The following is a 21,320-nucleotide window of genomic DNA, read 5'->3' on the forward strand; positions in this document are numbered from 1 at the left end:
TTCTCATTTGAAGGTTTGGTACGCAGGGCTGTCACTAAAAGATTGCCAGAAGGCTATTAGTTGTGAGAATAACAACAGATCGTATTTCGGAATGGACTTCAGTGGCTATAATTCAAAGTAAGTTGACTTTTTACTGGTGGTAGGATCTCTTGTGAGTCCGCGTGGGTAAGTACCACCACCCTGCCTATTTCCGCCGATTTCTGTGAAGCAGTAATGCGTTTCGGTTTGAAGGGTGGGGCAGCCGTTGTAACTATACTTGAAACCTTAGAACTTATATCTCAAGGTGGGTGACGCATTTACGTCGTAGATTTCTATGGGCTCCATTAACCACTTGACACCAGGTGGGCTGTGAGCTCGCCCACCCATCTAAGCAATAAAAAAAATTTCATAAATTAAAGATATTTTTAAAAAATGGGTATGGTCTTTATAAAAATAATGAAGTCGTCGTACCAGGTGCATTTGTTTCGGCTATTATTGCGTCCGTTTCAGCCAATCTAACTGAAATGAGGAAAGAAGACAATAATTATAACTAAGTAATTTTCCATTAACAGAGGGGAGAAAATAATGGGTTTGGTACGCGAAGGGTCGTTGTCTAGTTCAGTGGAAGCTGATCCAGATCTAACGTGGTCAGTACCTGAACACTGGACGCTTGAAGAGGCAGCCACCGTTCCCCTAGCGTACCTTCATGCCTTCTATTGCTTGGTAAGATGGATGGGATTTATTACATTAACTGTTCTAATTTTTATAGATTAGATAAGTTCCCTTATTCCATTATTAAATAAACTGATTAAATAAACAGTGAGAATCCCCACTTTTATATTTTTGTACCTAAAACGACTTTACAGTGAATATTCCACAGGAACTAAGGTGCGATATTTCTAGTGGAAAAACAGTATTCATCACAGGAGGGGCTGGGGCTCTAGGACAAGCAGTCATCTCCATATGCCTGGCTATGAACTGTCCTATTTATACAACCGTGAGAGATATTCATAAGAAAAACTTTTTATTAAAGCTGTTCCCTGAACTTCCAGGTAACTATTTGGTCATTAACCTCACATATTTTGATAAGAGGTTAAAATGCCACTACTACTACATCTTGATCATCTACACATGGAATGAAAGAGTACGACATGCTGAGTGATGTCGTAGCTTCACTTTATAAGTATCCGAATATTATACCTAAGTATGTACTTTATTTCAGAAAGTCACATTGGAATTTCCCACCTTGAAGCTTTATATAGCATGCTCATATTTAATTCTGAGAATAAACTTTGCGATATAATTATAAATTCAGACAGTGGTCATCTACGAGAGGTGAGCTCACTTTACTTTTCTAATCTAAAGTCGTTTACGCCATCGATTCTTTATATAATAAAGAGCTACAGATATTTTATGGACGTTTACATTCTAATTTTAACGTAGCCAAATACTTTTCTAAATTTATTAGAGAACTAGTGGCCCGCCCCGGCTTCACTTGGAAAATAGCGCACGCGATGTAAAGAATTTTAGGTAATTTTTTTACACATTGGGTTACATTATTGGAGTTTCAGTAAGAATGTAACTATACTTGAGACCTTAGAACTTATATCTCAAGGTGGGTGGCGCATTTACGTTGTAGATGTCTATGGGCTCTAGTAACCACTTAACACCAGATGGGCTGTGAGCTCGTCCACCCAACTAAGCAATAAAAAAAAGGATATTTTGATTTTTGAAAATATAATAAATATAGCCTATGTCACCCGGTGATAGCTTTCCAACAGTGAAATATTTTTTTAAATCGGTGTAGTAGTTTCGGAGCCTATTCAATACAAACGAACAAACAAATCTTTCCTGTTTAGAATATTAGTATAGATAAAAAAATAAGAAAATAATCCTGGATTCTAGGAACACATGAGTTGTTCTGAGACTGCTTGAATACAAGTAAAATAAAAATAAATACCTACCGTACTCTTTTTAGAAAGGAATTTACACTTATTATTATACTACTATTTTTGGGTGATTATCATAGTATTGTATGTATCATACTTTTTTTAAGGAATTAGTTACTTAAATATTTTCAGACCGAAATTGAGAGACCTCATTCTTAACGAATCTACAACTATTTTTCTGGCTGCGGGCCCTACCTCTTTCGAGGTCCACGGGCGTAGGGGGACGCGCGAGGAACGAATCTACAATTTTTTTTCGGACTGGGAGCCTAACCTCCTACTATGTCCGCACCTAAGAGGCGCGCAGGGTACGTGGGGCTGGTTCGCGATTGCGAAACCGCGGGCCAAAGGATGTTTTAAGGACCCTACTTAAGGGATTACCGCAGTCAACACTATAACCAGACAGCGCAGCTCACTCCAAGGACGCCTGGCCGACGGAGCCTTCGAGTCAAATCGAAGGTTCTGAAACGTTGGCCGTCTCGGTACGGCAGCCCATCAGGCCGCCCAAACGGTGCCACTGGTATCCCGGAATATCCCGCTGGACCAAACCAGCCTGCCAGGTCGAGACGCGATACACCGCCGACCGGTTGCTCTTTTATCTCAAATATATTACTCAACCCCCTCAGACGAATCTACAACTACTTTAACTGTATTTTTCAGTGCTTGTTGAAATGTGTCAAGGCGAGTGGCACATTTTTGGACATAAGCAAATCAGACATGAACGAAAACAAAGATTTCTGCATGGGGTTTATTCGAGGCAACAGATCGTATAAGGCTGCTGATTTATCTAACATTTTTAAGCCCGAATTCATTGAAGACAAAAAGGTATTTTTATGATAATAGGTGTTAAATCAACGGTTCACCTGATGTGTTCACATTAAGTGTTTATTGAAAATCAAATAGCCAAGAGTTGCAACGTTGAAGTGGCAGTGGACAGGGCACATTGCTCGTAGAACGGATGGCCGTTGGGGCCAGAAAGTTCTTGAGTGGCGACCGCGTACCGGAAAACGTGTGGATAGGCCTCCCACAAGATGAAACGACGACCTATTGAGGTCCGCGGGGATCCATTGGATGCAGGCAGCGCAGGACCGGTCTTTGTGGCGAGGCTTAGGGGAGGCCTATGTCTACAGTGGACGTCTGTGGGCAGATAAGAAAATCATAAACGAGACAGAGTGGGAACTATCGAACTCAGTAGTTGTAGCTTTACATCCAGTTAATTTATTTGGAAAATGAATCCTTTATGACATAGCGCCAATATGTGTGAAAACTGGTATTTGTAAAAACGGATAAATCTAACATTTATTTAGTTATCGAGTACTCGTAATAATACCGATATTTGGATATAATTTAAAAACACTATATTTAATAATGTATTTGTCTTATATAAATCGAGGCTTAAACTTACTAAGAAAATGTGAGCAATTAATGGCTACTCTAAAATTGATTCACTCCAAAACTCATTATGTTATAATTATAAAATACTGATAAATATAAGATTGAGCTTTGATCTGCGAAACTATCACGTAAATAACAAACGGCGTAAAACAACAGCAATGACGCGTTAATAGCTATTTTCCATCGCTACACAGAATTTACTCAGCACAAAATATTGAATAACATCCCTTTTGTGATTTGATATTTCCAACTGTTTAGAAAATATTCTAAACATCTAAGATGTCAAAACTTCTATATACCTGTGCATTTAAATTTTAATCTATACTAAGATATAGATCCACAGTGGTTTTTACGGATGTTCCGTTATAATTACTGAATCATGCATCCGATTGACTTGAAACTTGGTATTCATGTAGAAACTACATGTACTTAATGGATAGGCTAATATTTATATGAGTGTTGGATCCCTTAATAATAATGACAATAAATAATAATATTAATTTTAAATGCCCAGCGAAGCGGGCGAGTATGTACGGCTAGTATTTTATAAAATTCAATTTTCAGATTTTACGAAACATGATAGCTCAAGGTATTGCAAAAGGTATTGTTAAGCCCTTAACTAGAGTTGTATATCCAACTATAGCAATTACGAAAGCCTTTAAACTTTTATCATCGAGTAAACACAAAGGAAAGGTTTTAGTTCAAATGAAGGACCCCAGCTTCAAAATTGAACACAACATCCCTCCAAGGTAAGTTTCCCTAAAGATTAGTAAATATCCTAAAATGATAATAATATGGATAAGAGTAACAAAAAAAAACCTTAAACTTCAAAGATTGTTCCATTTTCTTAGCATTATAACAATCTGTGGCATTCCAATTGTTTCATAAATCTTGCATACAACCATTTTTTCAGAATGAAATATTTACCAAATGCAGTTTATATAGTCGTCTGTGATGATAGCTATTTGGGTATTGAGTTTACTGATGATATTATCAAAAAGGGAGCCAGAAAAGTCACGGTCAATATGAATAATGAAATATCTGGATATGTTTATTCAAAATTAATGTAAGTTGCCATTTGAATAAGAATTTCGATTTATTACGAAGATATTATTATACCGATTTTAAATTTAAGGCTTAGCTTAACATGGATCTCCAAATACCGATAACCATTAAACATAAGGCGGACCGTGAGCTAATCTTCCAATACACTGCAACAAAAACCACTACCAAACTTACAAAGATTGATAAATTAAATTATTATACAGGTCTTGGAAGAAGCATGCTGCAGCAGTCAACATTACTTCATATTGCTTAAATACCAAAGAAGGATGTACTCAACTGCTTAAGGATAGTGCCAAAATCGGACAAGTAAAAGGAGTATACATAGTTAGTGATTCAGAAAGAAGGGAAAAAGAAAACAATATTGAATTACTCGTGTCTAATATGGACGTTGTTTCCAGAAGTATTTGTAATGGACTAAGGTAATTTCAGTGCCCTTGAAGACAGATTTCTTTTTAAGCTTTTTTAATTGATGCATTGCGATTATCTAAACACCTGAGTGCCCCAGTCTGTTAATTTGAAACATATAGTTCAAATCCATTGACTAGTGACCTTAATTACAGATACCTTAGCTTTAGTTTTCAGTAGAAGTCAGTGTCGTTAAAAATATTTGAAACTCGAGGTATATACTTCTTGGTGTCCGGTATTAATGTGTATGATGATTCTACTCATAACACTAGATTAAGCTTTGGCCATATACCTAGTCAGGTCATAAATTCTGTCACATGTTTAATGTAAAATAATTGAAACAAGTTTATTCATTATGTAACCATTCATATACCAAAATAAACTTAACAAAACATAGATTCTTATGACACTAAAGTTTATTCAAAATGACCTCCGTGATTTTGAATACAGGCCTTAAATCTGCGCGGCCAGTCGTCTATCGCAGCACGAACGAGGTCCATCTCAATATCGGCGGCTGCCTTAATCAAGGATGTCTTGAGTGACTCCAAATTGGGATGAGGCTTTGAGCACGCCTTTTCCTCCAAGTGTTGCCATATCGTGTAACCTAACGGATTCAGATCTGGACTGGAGGAGGGCCAGTCTTCGTGCCGGATGAAGTCGATTTCACGCGCCGCCAGCCAGTCTTGTGTGCTCTTCGCTCTATGAGCTGGCGCCGAATCTTGTTGGAATACCCAATGCCTGTTATTGAACATGGTATGAGAAACAAGTTCCACAAGGTTCGTCAGGACTGTATTTCGATACACAACTGCATTCGTTTTTACACCTTTCTCACAAAAATGTACCTCTGTTAAGCCCCAATAAGAAACTCCCAACCATACCATGGGCGAGGATGGAAAATGACCTCGTTGGACACGCGGAATATGGTTGCTTGCTTCTTCACTACTGTGTGCGTACACCTTATCATTTTGTTTGTTGTAGCTCTCTTCTACGGTAAAAATTTTTTCATCCGAAAAAAGAATTTCCCGATATTTTTTTCCCGCGTACCGCTTCAACAAAGCGCGGCATCTCTTCAGTCTCAGGTCCATTAGACGAGCATTCAAACGATGTCCTGTTTTTCTTCGATATGCCCGAAGCCCTAAGTCTTCATTTAACACCCTTTTCACCGTGGTTCTGCTTAACCCCATCTGAAGGGCCAACAGTTTCTGCTTACGTTTGGGATTTCTTTGAATTCGCGCCTTCACAGCTTTTATCACTGCTGGAGTCCTAACAGACCGAGGGCGACCACTTCTTGACCTGTCATCTATACTAGAGTCTTCATTGTATCGTTTGATGGTACGATAAACGAATCTTTTGGTTATATTTAAATTTTTCAGTATGTTAAAAATTTGAATTGGCGCGTAACCGCAACTATGCAACGCAATAACTGCAACACGGTCTTCTTTAAGCGTCCACTCCATATTTAAAAATGAGTAAAATTCTAAAAGTATACATTTTTATTTTCATGAACAATTCAAAATTCGAATTCAATAAACTTTTTTGTGGCCAGCATTCTAAAAGAAAAGTTTTTACTGTGTGACAATACTTATGACCTGACTAGTTATATATAATTTATTGTATTAAATATAAGATACACAAATATTTTATATAATTAAAATTGTAATGCATAATAGCTTTAAAGCAATATATTATATGTATATATAAAATTCAAATCTAAGAGTAAGCGCATGATGTAATTTTTGTTTAAATTTTAGTAATTTCGTGTTGATCTCGAAGTATTCCCAAAGTGACACTTACGAATATCAAATGGGAACCGTTGAGAAAATATTTGAAGCGCGAAATGAAATGGCCCTAACAAGTCTAGTTGTACGCTACGACGGACTGGACACAGTGAGTACTCGTCCAATTTTATGAGATTTTTATGAGATTCTTAAGTAGCTGTTTTATTTTTAAACTGCGATCACAGACTTCTGAGAACTTGCTCAATGTACTCTATTTTGAAGAAAAAAGAATACTTGAGGTTTTGTTTGCGATCGTCAATGTAAACACCGTTAACGATGAACAAATAATTGGCAATAAATTTTAATTTCTAATTTTATTTTGAAAATATGGAAATATGTTTTGAATAATAATAAATTAAAATAAATAATATAAAATTTGAATAATTCAGTAATTTGTTTAACAACATTCGCGTCAAATTGAGAAGGTAAAAAATATGATATCTGGGTCGGCACGAAATGGTTCATTGCCAGCGTGACGCACGCATTAAGGTATGCCTTGCGTTGCCTAACGGTCAGAGAAACTAAAGGATTTTGAACCACATTGTCAATTGCGATGAAAAATGTTTTTTTTCTTCTTCAACAGACTAATCAATGTTTTTGTAATATCTCCCTAATTAAATAATTGAATAAGTTGCAACGTCATGGCCCTCCCGTACTGGCACTAAAGATACCGCCGACTTTTATAACTAACTAGAAAACGAAAAGTGAATCTGCATCCATCTTAATTGGCTTGAAACTGAAATCATTGTACAGATGGTCGAATCTGCGATGTTCAAGATGATACTTAATCGTTTCGCTGGTTCTAAATATCTCTCAGTTGACTTTTTAATTACCGTCCATATGGTGATAATAATCGAAATAAACCTTCTTCTTAAGATTTTTAAACACCAATTGCGACAGACCACACCCGAAGGCTCACCTTGCGACAGAGGCCCTTCTCTCCCACTTCTTCAAGAAGGAACTTATATTATAAAAGGCGAAAAATCCGATAGAAAAATGAAAATAATTTGCCACAAAAACACATACGCAACTGGGTCACATGAAATGAAGCATGTCACTGATCTAAACCCCTATCTTCCCGAGACACGACTTGTTAATACATCTTCCATTAACTGTTTTCCTGTATTTTGGGAATAGCTTAACGTCACAGCTTCGACAGGTTATCAACGAGTGAGATACAAATGCTCATAAAGATTTGACCACTTCGCCTATATAAATATTAAACTAGTAAATACATATAACATTATAGTGAATATGAAGAAGTGTTGTGTTATAGCCAGGCTTATCGCGTAAAGCGATCTATCCTAAGCAACTTTGTGTGGATTAAAACTGTAATTACGTTAAGTACTTACGTAATAAAGAAACCAAGATGTGTTCCACTTTGGCTATCACTTAAGTACTGAATTTTAAGCATTGGAAGACCGATTAAGCTAAGAATCATGGATGAGCTAAATACTGCCGCCACCTTCTCCTCAAACTGACCGCGACTTACCTTTGCCAGTGAGAGAACACAGTAAAATATCCATGTACGTCAAAAAGTACTAGAGACGAAATCTTCTTCTCAAAATGGAACTTGAAAAACGCGAACAATCATAATACAAACTTAAAGGTGACAGAGAAAAGCGTTTGTGGGCGTATCTATCACTGATGTTATGCAAACCAAACTATGGTCTATCTGACTTACCACAACCCATAAATCATACAAAATGAAGCTATCCAGTAGAAAAGAGCTGAGCTTAAGATTAAAATTTTCTTCAAACGGGAAAATAGGAATACTTCTCGATTAAAATATTAAGGATTGTGCTACCTATCGAAGCAACACATGTTATACAGATTTGATTAATTTGCTGACAGAAAATTAATAGCTCGTTCCTTGACTAGGACATAAATTACAAAAAATCCCCTTTAAAGCTAGTTTGGATTTAAACTTTAATGAATTTTAAAATTAAAGGTTCGATATGCAGTTGGCAACTACTGCTTAGATTTAAGTTGTGCTTCATACTGTAACAGCGCCGAGCAGTATTTGCTTAGTGCTCAATAATGCACATCTGAACCTGTTTCTTATAATTTTAGTCGTACCTATTATATGATTGATTAAAAAACTATAAATTTTCATTTCTGTGTTGCAATTTACATATATTTAGCAGTGCTGATAAAATCATGGCCATTTAACCGCCTACAGTCAGAAATTACTAGAAAAAAATAAAAACACAACAACTAATAGTACCTCTAGTAACTACAGTGATTTGTATAGTTCACAGATGTTTCCCAAAACACGACTGAGATACACAGGTCGACATTATTTGATGCAGTGGAAAAGAGCATCAGATTAAACCATCAAAACGTATACGTCTACAAATTGAGAAACAAAAAACCTTCGGACTACCATCAGATGATCTCTAAAATACTTGGTATTGCTTTTCATAAAACTTAGTTTTTTTTTTTATATAACATACTACTTAGAATGAAACATTACTATCAAAGAGGTTGAAAAACTACGTCACATTTCAGGCATAAAAACTTTGGATGGTGCTGATGATACACACTTGATAAGTGACTTCAAATTGAATGAAATCAGTCTGACGGAGATGAAAAATTTAATAATGAATTATTTTAAAGTTGACTTTCCTGTTGAACAAATACTGTCAATGAGTCTTGAAAGGTAACATCTCCGCTACTACTCAATATGCTTTATCTTACAACATACTTTACGGCATGACACAAGAAATATTGAATACCAGATGTCTACTTTACAAAACTACCAAAACTATAGTTTAATACCATTTGTTTTCAGTTTAAAAGATCTTGGTAAAAACAAAAAAAAACCGGACATCAATTTCAATAGTGGATTAGGAGCTTTCATTGCATGTGTCGACGATGAAGAGACACATGTTACTATGCCACATAATATTGTTTCTATGAAGACATTGCTTAATAAGAGTATTGAGGTGGGTTTTCAGATGGCCTAATCAGTTCATTTCAGCGTACAGCATCCTATGGTTGTATTTCAATAATATAATAAGTAATTGTTAAATAAAAGATACCGACATCATCATCCCAAGTTATACCGATTTACACTTGAAAACGGCTTTTCCTCGTACATTTCAGAGTGATATCGACCCCGAAAATACCTTCATAACCTTGATCCCAGGGTTCGAAGGTCGTCACCAAATATTCGAAACTCTAGCTGAAACATTAAAAGTTAAAGCAGTTGCCGTGCATTTGAGTTCAGTCATAACTATGGATAGTATACCACAAATGGCTGTAGAAATTCGTAAGGTATGGTATAGTATATTCGTAATCATACTTCTTCAGAAAAGGCTCTTGGAAAAGTAGGATATGCTTGTCAATTTTATGATAACCGTTAATTAAAAGTATGAAATAAAATAAATTATGACAAACACGATAAAGATTGTTACCTCTCATTTATGATAACTTCCACATTCAAAATAGTTCTGTTTTCTTATAGCTGATGAAAATGAAATTCAAAGTGAAACCAAAGTTCCACCTACTTGGGTATTCGTTTGGAGTTAATATTACTTTGGAATTAGCTGCAATTTTGGAAAAAGAAGGTAGGTATTATTAACATATTAAAAACATATAAAACCATTAGTATAGAAAAATATAAACTATATTTTTTTAATAATATAATTGTACTATACAAAATAATATATTTGTAATATATATTTTTCCAGGCCACATCGGAACTGTTTACTGTTTAGATAGCAGCCCGGATGCATTACGAGATCAATTAGAAGCCTACCTGGGCAATCCAGACGAAAAGGAACTCCAAAACTACATAATAAACTACATATACCAACTACTTACTAACCAGAATAGCCAATTAGAAAATACCCTATCAACACTAGATACTTGGGAAGAAAAACTCCATATCAGCACAAAAGAAATCAAAAAATATTCGAGCTTTTCTTACGAATACATAAGGGCTATTGTTGATGGTGCGTACAAAAGAATTGAACTTGCTAAAAATTACAAGCCTGATATAATTTTGGAATCCGAATTGGTTCTCATTAAAGGAGTACCTCATCCATCTTCAAGATTATTACCCGATGATTACAATTTGTCGAAGTACAGCAGTAAGCCTGTGAAAGTATACCAAATCGATACTGACCATTCGCTGGCCACTTATGATTGTAGAGTTTCTAATATTATCAATTCTCTTCTTGAAAATACTCTACTAGAAGATTACAAGAAAAATGATCTTTGCGATGTATACATGACTTGAATCTAAACTCTAGCCAGGAAGATTTAGGAATTAAGATATGGCCACATTTATAAAATAAAAAAAATTCTATTAAAAGTAATTATTATCAATGTTATTTTAATTAAATTCCCGTATTCAACGTTTTAAATTATATGGCTTCAAGCTATGTTTATCTTCTGCGTTATTGGTACACCCAGAGCACAAATATTTAATATGGATTGATACATAGGATCAAGATATTGTCTCCAACCCCCATTTAGTATCGATGGGGCAGTACGGAGTACCGACGGTTAGGATCACTAATTCCTCAATCTTAGACCAACAAGATAATCTATGGTTTGGTTCGATTGGCTTTGGTTGGTTTTATTGGGTTGAACGAATAAATTTTCAATAAGGACTGCATTATTGTCACATACCATCCAACTGTGGAATGAACTCCAATTTGCTATGTTTGGCGATCACTATAACATGTCCGTCAAGAAAGTCATTGTCAGTAGGCAATGGTTTATTGCTACTTGAAAATACTCGTAATAGAGTAATAGATACCAGTGGCTGAGTTGCTGTAAAACAAAGCTGACATACAAAATTTCTATCAGTGACACATCAGTTTTTGCTAACGTGAACGAGATTGGTCTCCGCTAATCCCTCTCAGTACAGAGTGTATTGATGCCCTTATCAATTATTCTGTATGTGGATTAGCCAAATGGATTGTGTCTCGAAACGCATGTTAATGTATTCTGATCAAAAGCGTCGTGTTTATGTTGATATGTATAATGATTTTCATTGAAATTAGATTTGCGAACTGTTCTTTTTTATTTATTTAAAAGTGTTGCAGATTACGAAGCTATGGTATAGGACTTTACAGACTTATATAAAAATCTGTGCATATTTTAAGCTATTTCGTATTTAGGTTTTTTTGTATATCATCGTAAATGAGTGTATTGCTTCCAATGGTTCTCTTAAGTGTTTAGTATCATATTTAACCATAACGTAAATATGTCTTCCCAACTTGGAATATGAGATTGAAATGCCGATTTTGCTGAGAATGCGATACTTTTGAAATCAATCTTTGATTGTTTCACATTATAAATAGTTATGACCTTTGTTGTTTGTGGCATTGCGGATATGGAACTTAGAGATCAGAAATTACGGAGATTGGTAGAATAATAACCCTCTAGAAGAGGATAGAAAAATTAAACGCCTCCAAAGTGCCAGTATCAGCTAAAGAAAATTTCAACCCAATTAGCAATTGCGCGCGAATGCGTAGAACAGAAATAAACGCACCAAGATTTTATCACAAGCAATAAAATTATTGTTACTGTTCCTTGTGGTCATATCGCATTTGGAAAAATTTGTACGGATAACATAATATACCTACTTATGTTAAGATAAATGATAAGTTAAATAATAAGAAGTAGCATAAGTTTTCGTTGAAGTCTGAATTCATTATTATTAGTAGTTTTGCTCGCTCTGTTTCATGCATAAAATAAATGGATTACTCAGAAAATTTATATTACTGGGCCAATATACACAATTTTTAAGGTGGGCGGAATTTAGTTTGTGGATATCTATGAGTTCCGGTACCCACTTAACGCCAAGTGAACCGTGAACTTGTACACCCATGTAAACAATAAAAAAATACATTTCTATATACGATACATAGTTGTCATAGACGCTTGATAGGTTTTGTGAAATTACCATTATAAAATAAATGGATAGCGTGAGAGTGGCTGCATCAAATTCATGTATTTTGGGCGAAGCGAAGCGTAACGGGTTTCGAAATAAATATTAAAAAACTCTATACTCCCAAACACCCGAATCACTCACAATTTCATACGCAATCAAGAAAATTTTCCATCGAACCAAGTTCAAAAGTAAATAAAATACGAATCGGGAAGTTTCATCATAAAACTAAGTACTTTTCGTATAACTTGAGGATTACTTGAATCCCTTGGAATTACGTTCCCCGGATATCCTGTTCTTTAGTTATTATGGATTTTGATTAACGATAATCTATTTATAGAATATTTATGAAGCGATGTTCAATCAAATCGATATTCGTTAAAATCAAAAGTTGCAACAATTCAAGTTGTCCTTTCTGTTACTTTATTTGCCAATAGAACTTCTGTTATAGCCTTTGAATATAAACAAGCATTATACTAATAGAAAGTAATCACAATCGCCCATGCAATCAAACATTTTCGTAGTAGAGTCCTCCTGCAACAGGTTGTGTATTGGTAAAAGGATGTTTTTGAACTAAGAGCTCAGTTTATATTGGCTATATATCCACCATTGGCCCACCAGTTAATATATGAAAACGGGAAACCACACACTTTCTAGCGTGAATGTTAAGATTTAAATAAGTCACCAAAATTAGTAGATGCTCTACATATTCTCGTGTTAAATGAATTCGCCAAAGACAAATCATTTATACCTTTGTTAACGTGCTCTTTTTATTGGTAGTAAGGCATATTATGAGCCCGCATGGGTAGGTAAAATTACACAGCCTATTTCTGCTACAAAGTAGTCATGCGTTGCAGTTTCGAATATTAGTATTGTTCTCGGTCATATGTACTCTTAGCAGAGTGGTTGTGGTTATAATTTTGAGTGGCGGTGCCCTTCACCAGAGGTCGCCATTCTTCACGTACCTCGACCTTTCTTATGCACTCGTTGACAGGTCAGCTTAGAGCTGCCTTTATTTGGTCGGTCCATCGTAACGGTGATCTGCCTCGCGGTCTTCTACCCTCTATCATACGCTGCACCACAGGGCACTCAACTGAGTCATCAAAGTAGCATAGCCATTACAATATACAATGGAGACTCAGATCTCGTTGATGGTGTGATGTCTCTGAGCTCAGGCTACCACTTAATTCCAGATGGGCCATTAAGTCGTTCATCAGCTATATAATAAAAAAAAACACGTAAACAGTTAAGCATTACCCTAAAAAACTGTATGTTACATAAAGCCTATGAATTTCCGCACGACGGGCAAGACACGGGGGCTTTAATAAAACACCGCGGCAACATCAGATACGCCGACAATATGCATAATGTCTGGCACACGTGTTACGCGCGTATTTTGAATTATGACTCTATTACTGTTGTGTCGCCACACTTTGTGGGGTATAGTAGACTTGTGCTCATTTTAAAAAGTCTGTATGCAAAAAATTTCATAGTAACTATTGCATATTGAAATTTTAATTAAATTAAATCTATGATTATTAACTTACCAACGATCCCCACAATGCAATATGGTGGTGTCGAGAACGACCTTTATAAAAAACTATTATTGACTTTTAAGCCAACAATAAACACTTCAGGAATCCCCTTCAGAATTCAAAATTAAAAATAGATATACTCATTCAAAAGTGTTTATCTATTATAAAATTTAAGGAAACTCCTTTAGGATAACTATTAAAAATCTATTTACGGGTTTCTGGTCGAGTAGGCAGAAAGGGCTATGTCGGGGTCCGGTGCCTCTTGAAAAGCAGAAGGAGAAGAGGAGGACCTCGGTCTTCTTCTTCTACCTCTTCCAATTACTCCTAGGACACTACGCCTTGCGAACGGCGCGGAAGGAGTCGCACAGCGTACGCCGCTCAAGACCCACCCCGCGGATCCGGCTTCCAACTAAACCCCATCAAGCTCCACCACTCCGCTTAGACGAAAGCTATGGTACCGGATAGTGCACGACGAAAATTGACTATTGACCATATCTAAACAAAAACAATGTTAATATCAAAATTTTTTAAAGTAGTCTTTATGAGCGGACAGCGGCTTTTTGGTTCTATAATATTGTCAATATTAATAACCAACTGCAAATTGCGGTTATAGAGGTATGCTACTTCACAATTGCTGTTCATCAATTCCAGAACGTTAAACGACTGTTTATTCGTTCGATATAGAAATTGTTTTTAAATGTCTAGTCGTCGTGGCCTAAAGGATAAAACGTCCGGTGCATTCGTGTCAAGCGATGCACCGGTGTTCGAATCCCGCAGGCGGGTACAAATTTTTCTAATGAAATACGTACTTAACAAATGTTCACGATTGACTTCCACGGTGAAGGAATCTGTACACCCAATGAAGGAATAACATCGTGCAATAAAAATCAAACCCGCAAAATTATAATTTGCGTAATTACTCGTGGTAGGACCTCTTGTGAGTCCGCACGAGTAGGTACCACCGTCCCGCCTATTTCTGCCGTGAAGCAGTAATGCGTTTCGGCTTGAAGGGTGGGGCAGCCGTTGTGACTATACTGAGACCTTAGAACTATATCTCAAGGTGTGTGGCGCATTTTACGTTGTAGATGTCTATGGGCTCCAGTAACCACTTAACACCAGGAGGGCTGTGAGCTCGCCCACACATTTAAGCAAAAAAAAAAATCCCGAAATAATTTGAAAAGCAGTGTCCCTAAAAAACACGTATAACTCCGCATTTGAATACGTTCAGTGCCGCTTAAATCATGCTGCAATTTACTAAGACATTACACTTTTATATTCTTTTGAAAGAATATTCGCAATGGATATTAATGGGTTCAATATTATTTTTATTATTCAACCTTGAAGAATGACTGATTTTTTTTTATTATTAAGGAAGGGTTTACTTGTTGCCCGGAGGCCTTTCCAGTTTCACGACGACAGGTGGGCGAGCAAGGGCTCAGCCAGAACAGCTACCTGAGCGCCTCCAAGAGAGACCTAACAGCTCAAGAGATCAGGCGAGAAACTCAACGGGCTGATGTTTAGGTTAGGCTACACGTCGAACTCTTTGCCAAGTTCGATGAGTACGGTTACCGGGGTCTCTACTCCTAGTGTGAGAGCGGAAGGCGTCTAATGCGTCATATTTTCTATAAAAGCGTATTTTGTTAAATTTTTTTATATATTTTTTTTCAAGGTTTGGACAATTTGTTGGCAGTGAAAATTCGATACCCAAGATGCAGTACAAAATGCCTTTGAGGAGTTTATTTTTTTGCCTTTTTACACCAGACTTTTTCCCTCGACTTCTAGGAAAAAATCCACTGTGCTGGTAAATAAGCATTGATATGAGTGCACGTGTTGGTAACATTTGATGGATAGAAATAAAAAAAAAATCTATAAATATTACTTACTGGTGGTAGGACCACTTGTAAGTCCGCGTAGGTAGACACCACCGCCCTGCATTTTTCTGCCGTGAAGCAGTAATGCGTTTTGGTTTAAAGGGTGGGGCAGCCGTTGTAACTATACTAAGACCTTAGAACTTATATCTCAAGTTGGGTGGCGCATTTACGTTGTAGATGTTTATGGGCTCCAGTAACCACTTAACACCAGATGGGCTGTGAGTTCGTTCACCCATCTAAGCAATAAAAAAAAACTTTAATTTTCTGTAACGTCACGTTTGTCGGTAAAGACCAAATCTTAATTAATAACCCAAAAACACGGTTCTCATTTAATCTGTGTCACTTAATCATTTTCGACCTGATTTTACTGTTTCTGTTTATCTATATAAATGTAGGTAGGCACGTTGTAAACAGTAACAAAACCGGGTTAAGAGTTACACGTGCGAACATTCTGAATGACTGAAATCGTTTTAATAATTTTGTGTCACATAAGCTGAAATGGAACATTTAGGTAGGAGTAAAAAAAATTTATGTAATTACAACTTATTTGGTATAATGTGTGTTGAGTATTTGTGGTTCTGTGCGAAGTAATATGTTTAGTATTTTTTTATTGCCACTGTAGGCAGATGAGCATACGGCCCACCTGATGGTGAGTGGCTACCGATCCTCTTCTACCGGACTTCAGTTTCAGGAATAACGAGAAAAGGAAGATTTTCACCGAGCGGGTGATATTACTCATTAGACCTACGGTCCGTATGTTGTTGTTGTTCGGAACTCCTACGAGTTTTTTTTATTGCATAGATGGGTGGATGAGCTCACAGCCCACCTGGTGTTAAGTGGTTAGCGAAGCCCATAGACCTCTACAACGTAAATACGTCACCCACTTTGAGATATGAGTTCTAAGGTCTCAGTATTGTTTCAACAGCTGCTCCACCCTTCAAACTAAAACACATTACTGCTTCATGGCAGAAACAAGCAAGGTGGTGGTACCTACCTGTGCGGGCTCATAAGAGGTCCTACCACCAGTATATATCCAAACTAATCTTGAAAATGTCGTAAGCGAGATTCAAGCATCTGTCAAATATCTTGTATTGTATGATGGCGACCGCCACACTGGTATTTGGGAGCACCAGCCCAGAGGTGATCGGATACTCGTCCCAGAGAGCTCTACACTTCAGATACAAGTTTTGATCGTTTCTCTTTGCAACACGCTCCGAGAGAGACTCTGATGGCAGATTCATTCACTTAAGAATGATCATCATACTGGTACATCATAAATTATACTTTTACTGGTATTATTTCAGATAAATTAGAAACAGTTATGGGTAATCCTATATTTCACGCGTGGAGCATGTTAGTTTAAGATCGCTTATGTCTGTGAAAATTGGTAAGAGTGGTTTGACGTAATAGTCTTCTACATTTGAAGAGCATCATACAAATGTGATTTGTTAGATTCAGTGGTACCAGTATACTCAACTGAGCATTTTAATAGTATCTTGCAAAACTTAATAAATTTTAAGGAAATATCAATTTCTGGAAAATGAAATTCGTGCGTACAACTAGTTCAGGAATAGCAAATAGCCCTAAAAATAGTAAAAAGATTTCTGTCACATCGGAATATGAAATCGAATTCAACCATTTCAAATTGCTTATTCACTGGGGCTAAAGATTCACTCTCTGGTCACGTAGGACTATCGATCTCCAGACAAATCGGGGATACTGGTGAAGAAATGTACATTACTACATAAAAATAGCTGTAACACTGACTCTAAAAATAGTTTTTTATGAGTACAATAATTTTAACTACATTTGTATTAAATCCGTCTGAGTATTTGAGCTGATTGATGCCCTTGCCATCATAATGTTTTGCGGCGTATGCAGGCATCACAATTTTTTTGCAATGATAGGCAGCCAATTACGCGGTTCATTGTCTTCTCAAAGTGAATGATGCAACCGTTTTAGTTTTGATTTTGTATTCCAATCTGTCAATCCTCTCGTCAATATCAGTCTAATAAGCATTTTGGAATATTAGGTCATCAGATAGCTTAGATACTATATTAGGCAAATTCACATTATTATTTATGTTTTTTTATTGGATGTTTTGCAATTAAAACAATATTTCATAGCACCTTACGACTGGTAGATTTAGAATTGCTTGGAATACTTATGTTTTATTTTTTTAATTTATAATATTAAAATTTGGAACTCTTACTTTCTCTCTCTGATTTCTGTCATTGAGTAACTTATTATCACTTGCCCTTGGGCCTCGATTCTGACATCGGGCCAATATTTGAGTTATACAAAGGTTCGTCTTTTCTTTTGCTACCTATGCTGATATCCTTGAGAGCCTATTTCAGCTTCTCCTTGACGTGTATGTTAGTTCACGGGGCTCAAACCTGAGTGTTGCTAACACTGGCCCTAGCAAGAACAGTGCTTCGCAGAATCTACCACCGGATCGGAAACGCGACCCACTGAGAAGATCCGGTGAGAAACTTAGTTGGCTGTGTTTTTGGGTTAATTTACTCGTCGAGCCCTCCATTGCAAGCAGCGGGTTCGGCGAGGACGGTGACCGGTGCTTGAGGTACCTAAAAGCACCGTTAATTTATTTATTTATTTAAATAAGTACTGCCACATCACAAACATCCAACATTGAAAACAAATTTAAACTATTTAATTTATGGCCTGATGCATGTGACAACAATGGCGTACATAGCATTGGCAATTCATCGGCTCGAAAATGGAATAATAAAAATGTCTAAAAATGTCATGTCATATCGAAAAGAAGAAAAGAAGAAATGTTAATATAATGTCAATAATGTTAATAGATCGGGAGGATCCGTAATGACGTGCTTAGGGCAAGTTCGTCTACTGTTTGTACGGCTATTTAATATCTGTTTGTATTTCGTAACATAAATGTAGCCACTTACCGAGGACTACTCAATCCCTTCAAACCGTACCATACCATTCTAACCGGAATTACTGGAGAAGACCATCCTTGGCCTTACCTAAGCCACGGATCCCTCTTCTGGTCTTGTCTGTAGATTCCATGAGCCTCTTAGTGTTTGTGAGCTAATGAAACGCTCGTATCTCAATAATCATAATTTATTTTAAACGACTGTTTTATAGCTCTTAGTTAAAATTGAAACAGTTTTACTATTCTGCTTTATTTCGAAATATAATTGGAGCACTTTTAATTAAAACAATCGATTTATATGGAACGGTTCGTTAAACTGCATAGCTCGTAATTATTTTGTAGAACGAATTAAAATATCTTCATTGGATTTAATTGGACTTTGCATTTTTATCGTTTTTCGGTGGGGAATGCTTTGGGAAACTCATGGAGATGATACTCACGTCTCCAATTTGTCACCATACCATTTGTCATCGAAGTACAAACGTATGGAATTCTAGTACTTTATTATTGTATTAATTAATATTGCCTTTCACAATAACCTTAGAACCCATTATGAGAATTATAAGGGTAATAAGAAATAATTTAATATTATTAAAACTGATTGTTTTTTAGCACGCAATGTAATTAGTTTGGTTGGTATTTGCTTTTCATTACGGGGTCGTGAAATATCCGCCATATATATGTGAACGACAACACCGCATGAGTTTTACCTTGTGCTTCGTATAGTAACATCACTAGCGGATGTATGGTCAGTGCTCATCTTTATTATATTTAGGGTTGAGAGGGAATTTCGTTTAAGCGAGATTTCACTTAAAACGTGACATTTATATTTGAAACTAGCTGACTTGGCAGACTTCGTAGTGCCTCAATCGATAAATAAAAGACCTAAACTTTTGTATAAAATAAACTTAAAACAAACAAAAGGAATCCGTCCGACGGGGGACACACCAAAGGAAAAACAAAATTGTTATTTTTATTTAATTCCGAGTATTTTCATATTTATCTACCTTTAAAACCTTTTCTGGACTTCCACAAATAATTCAAGACCCAAATTAGCCAAATCGGTCGAGCCGTTCTCGAGTTTTAGCGAGACTAACGAACAGCAATTCATTTTTATATATATAGATTAAAGGTGTGCTTTATTTGGTATTAGCATCAATAGCTCGACGTTTTTAATTGAGATCTGATTAAGTTTCCTCCATTCAAATCGCTGAAGAAGCTTTTTTGTTATGGTTTTTTTTTTCCAAATTTTAAGCTTTTTTTTGCTCTCCGGTAAAGTTGCAAAAATGTCGCTTAAGTTTAGCGAGCTGAGTTTCTGACCGGATCTTCTCAGTGGGTCGCGTTTCCGATCCGGTGGTAGATTCTGCGAAGCACTGTTCTTTGCTAGGGCCAGTGTTAGCAACACTCCCGGCTTGAGCCCCGTGAGCTCACCTACACGTCAAGGAGAAGCTGTAATAGCCTCTCAAGGCGATCAGCATTGATAGGAAAGAAAGTCGCTCAAGCCACATCGCCTTTCACCTCTCGAATATGTATTTAAAATCTTTCGCAATTTTTATTCGTTGATTTGTAAATATATTTTCAAACTATAATAGTTAGACATATTATGCTGTCGCGACATTTTTTGTAAATGATAATGTGCTCTACAAAGTCGTAGTATTATTTTATTCTATCATTAATAGATTTCGCAGGGCACGCGATCTAAAAAATATTTTAGGTAATTTTTTTACACCTTGGGTTACATTATTGGAGTTTAAGTAAGGATACGGATAAGGATAATTTTTGGAACGAAGTTCCTTACGGCAGACTTGGAGGGGATAGGGATTTTGCTGCGCGACCGAACTGAAATAATGGGATAGTAAAACCGTAAGAAAAAATCCGTGGAAAAAAGTGCGTGGAATAAAACCGTTAAATGAGACGTGCGCAGGCGCGACAGTCGTATACACAAGCGATTAGTGTATAATACCTTTCTCTTTCTCCCTCTTTCTTTTCGTTCTCTCATCCATTCACTCTCTATTTTGTAATTATTTCTATTTCTATGTAATTTTATGTTGTCAAACAAAAATAAAGAGACATATTTTGTTATTTTAATTGATAATTTGAATTACGATTTTATTTTTATTTTACGTAATTTATTGTTTCCTAAAATACTGAATTTCCTAAATACTTTCCTGTACTTAAATAAAAACTAATCACTAAAATTTAAGAGAAAAATCAAGAAAACCAACATAAAATTGAGCACGATTTTTTTTTGCAAATTGTGTCGATTCTACATTAGCCGAAGGAACTTCGTTCCTACCTGGTGTCCCACGACACCACATTTTTTAAAAAAAATATTATAGCTATGTCACTCCGGAATAGTGTAGCTTCCAAACAGTGAAAGAATTTTTCAAATCGGTTCAGTAGTTTCGGAGCCTATTCAATACAAACAAACAAACAAATCTTTCCTCTTTATAATATTAGTATAGATATAGACTACTTCGTACAAACATTTCTCAGTAGTGTAACTTTTTTTCCGAATCATTGG

At 36.2% G+C, this 21,320-nt stretch overlaps 1 protein-coding gene across 1 annotated transcript in view; it reads left to right on the forward strand.

Annotated features, from left to right (window-relative positions):
* Window positions 1–10,903, forward strand: part of LOC110385087 (fatty acid synthase) — a 39,595-nt gene extending 28,692 nt beyond the window's left edge. Inside the window, exons 26-40 of the mRNA XM_038017260.2 lie at window positions 14–117; window positions 552–702; window positions 860–1,031; window positions 1,202–1,314; window positions 2,586–2,750; window positions 3,885–4,069; window positions 4,234–4,386; window positions 4,589–4,804; window positions 6,542–6,677; window positions 8,823–8,979; window positions 9,080–9,230; window positions 9,363–9,516; window positions 9,677–9,847; window positions 10,038–10,140; window positions 10,264–10,903. Coding sequence (XP_037873188.1) covers window positions 14–117; window positions 552–702; window positions 860–1,031; window positions 1,202–1,314; window positions 2,586–2,750; window positions 3,885–4,069; window positions 4,234–4,386; window positions 4,589–4,804; window positions 6,542–6,677; window positions 8,823–8,979; window positions 9,080–9,230; window positions 9,363–9,516; window positions 9,677–9,847; window positions 10,038–10,140; window positions 10,264–10,814 — 2,682 coding nt within the window. The 3' untranslated portion in view covers window positions 10,815–10,903. The remainder of the gene's footprint in view (window positions 1–13; window positions 118–551; window positions 703–859; window positions 1,032–1,201; window positions 1,315–2,585; window positions 2,751–3,884; window positions 4,070–4,233; window positions 4,387–4,588; window positions 4,805–6,541; window positions 6,678–8,822; window positions 8,980–9,079; window positions 9,231–9,362; window positions 9,517–9,676; window positions 9,848–10,037; window positions 10,141–10,263) is intronic.
* The last annotated feature ends 10,417 nt before the right edge of the window (window positions 10,904–21,320 follow it).

The sequence above is a fragment of the Bombyx mori genome, chromosome 18, assembly GCF_030269925.1.
Source record: "Bombyx mori chromosome 18, ASM3026992v2".
NCBI lineage: Eukaryota > Metazoa > Arthropoda > Insecta > Lepidoptera > Bombycidae > Bombyx > Bombyx mori.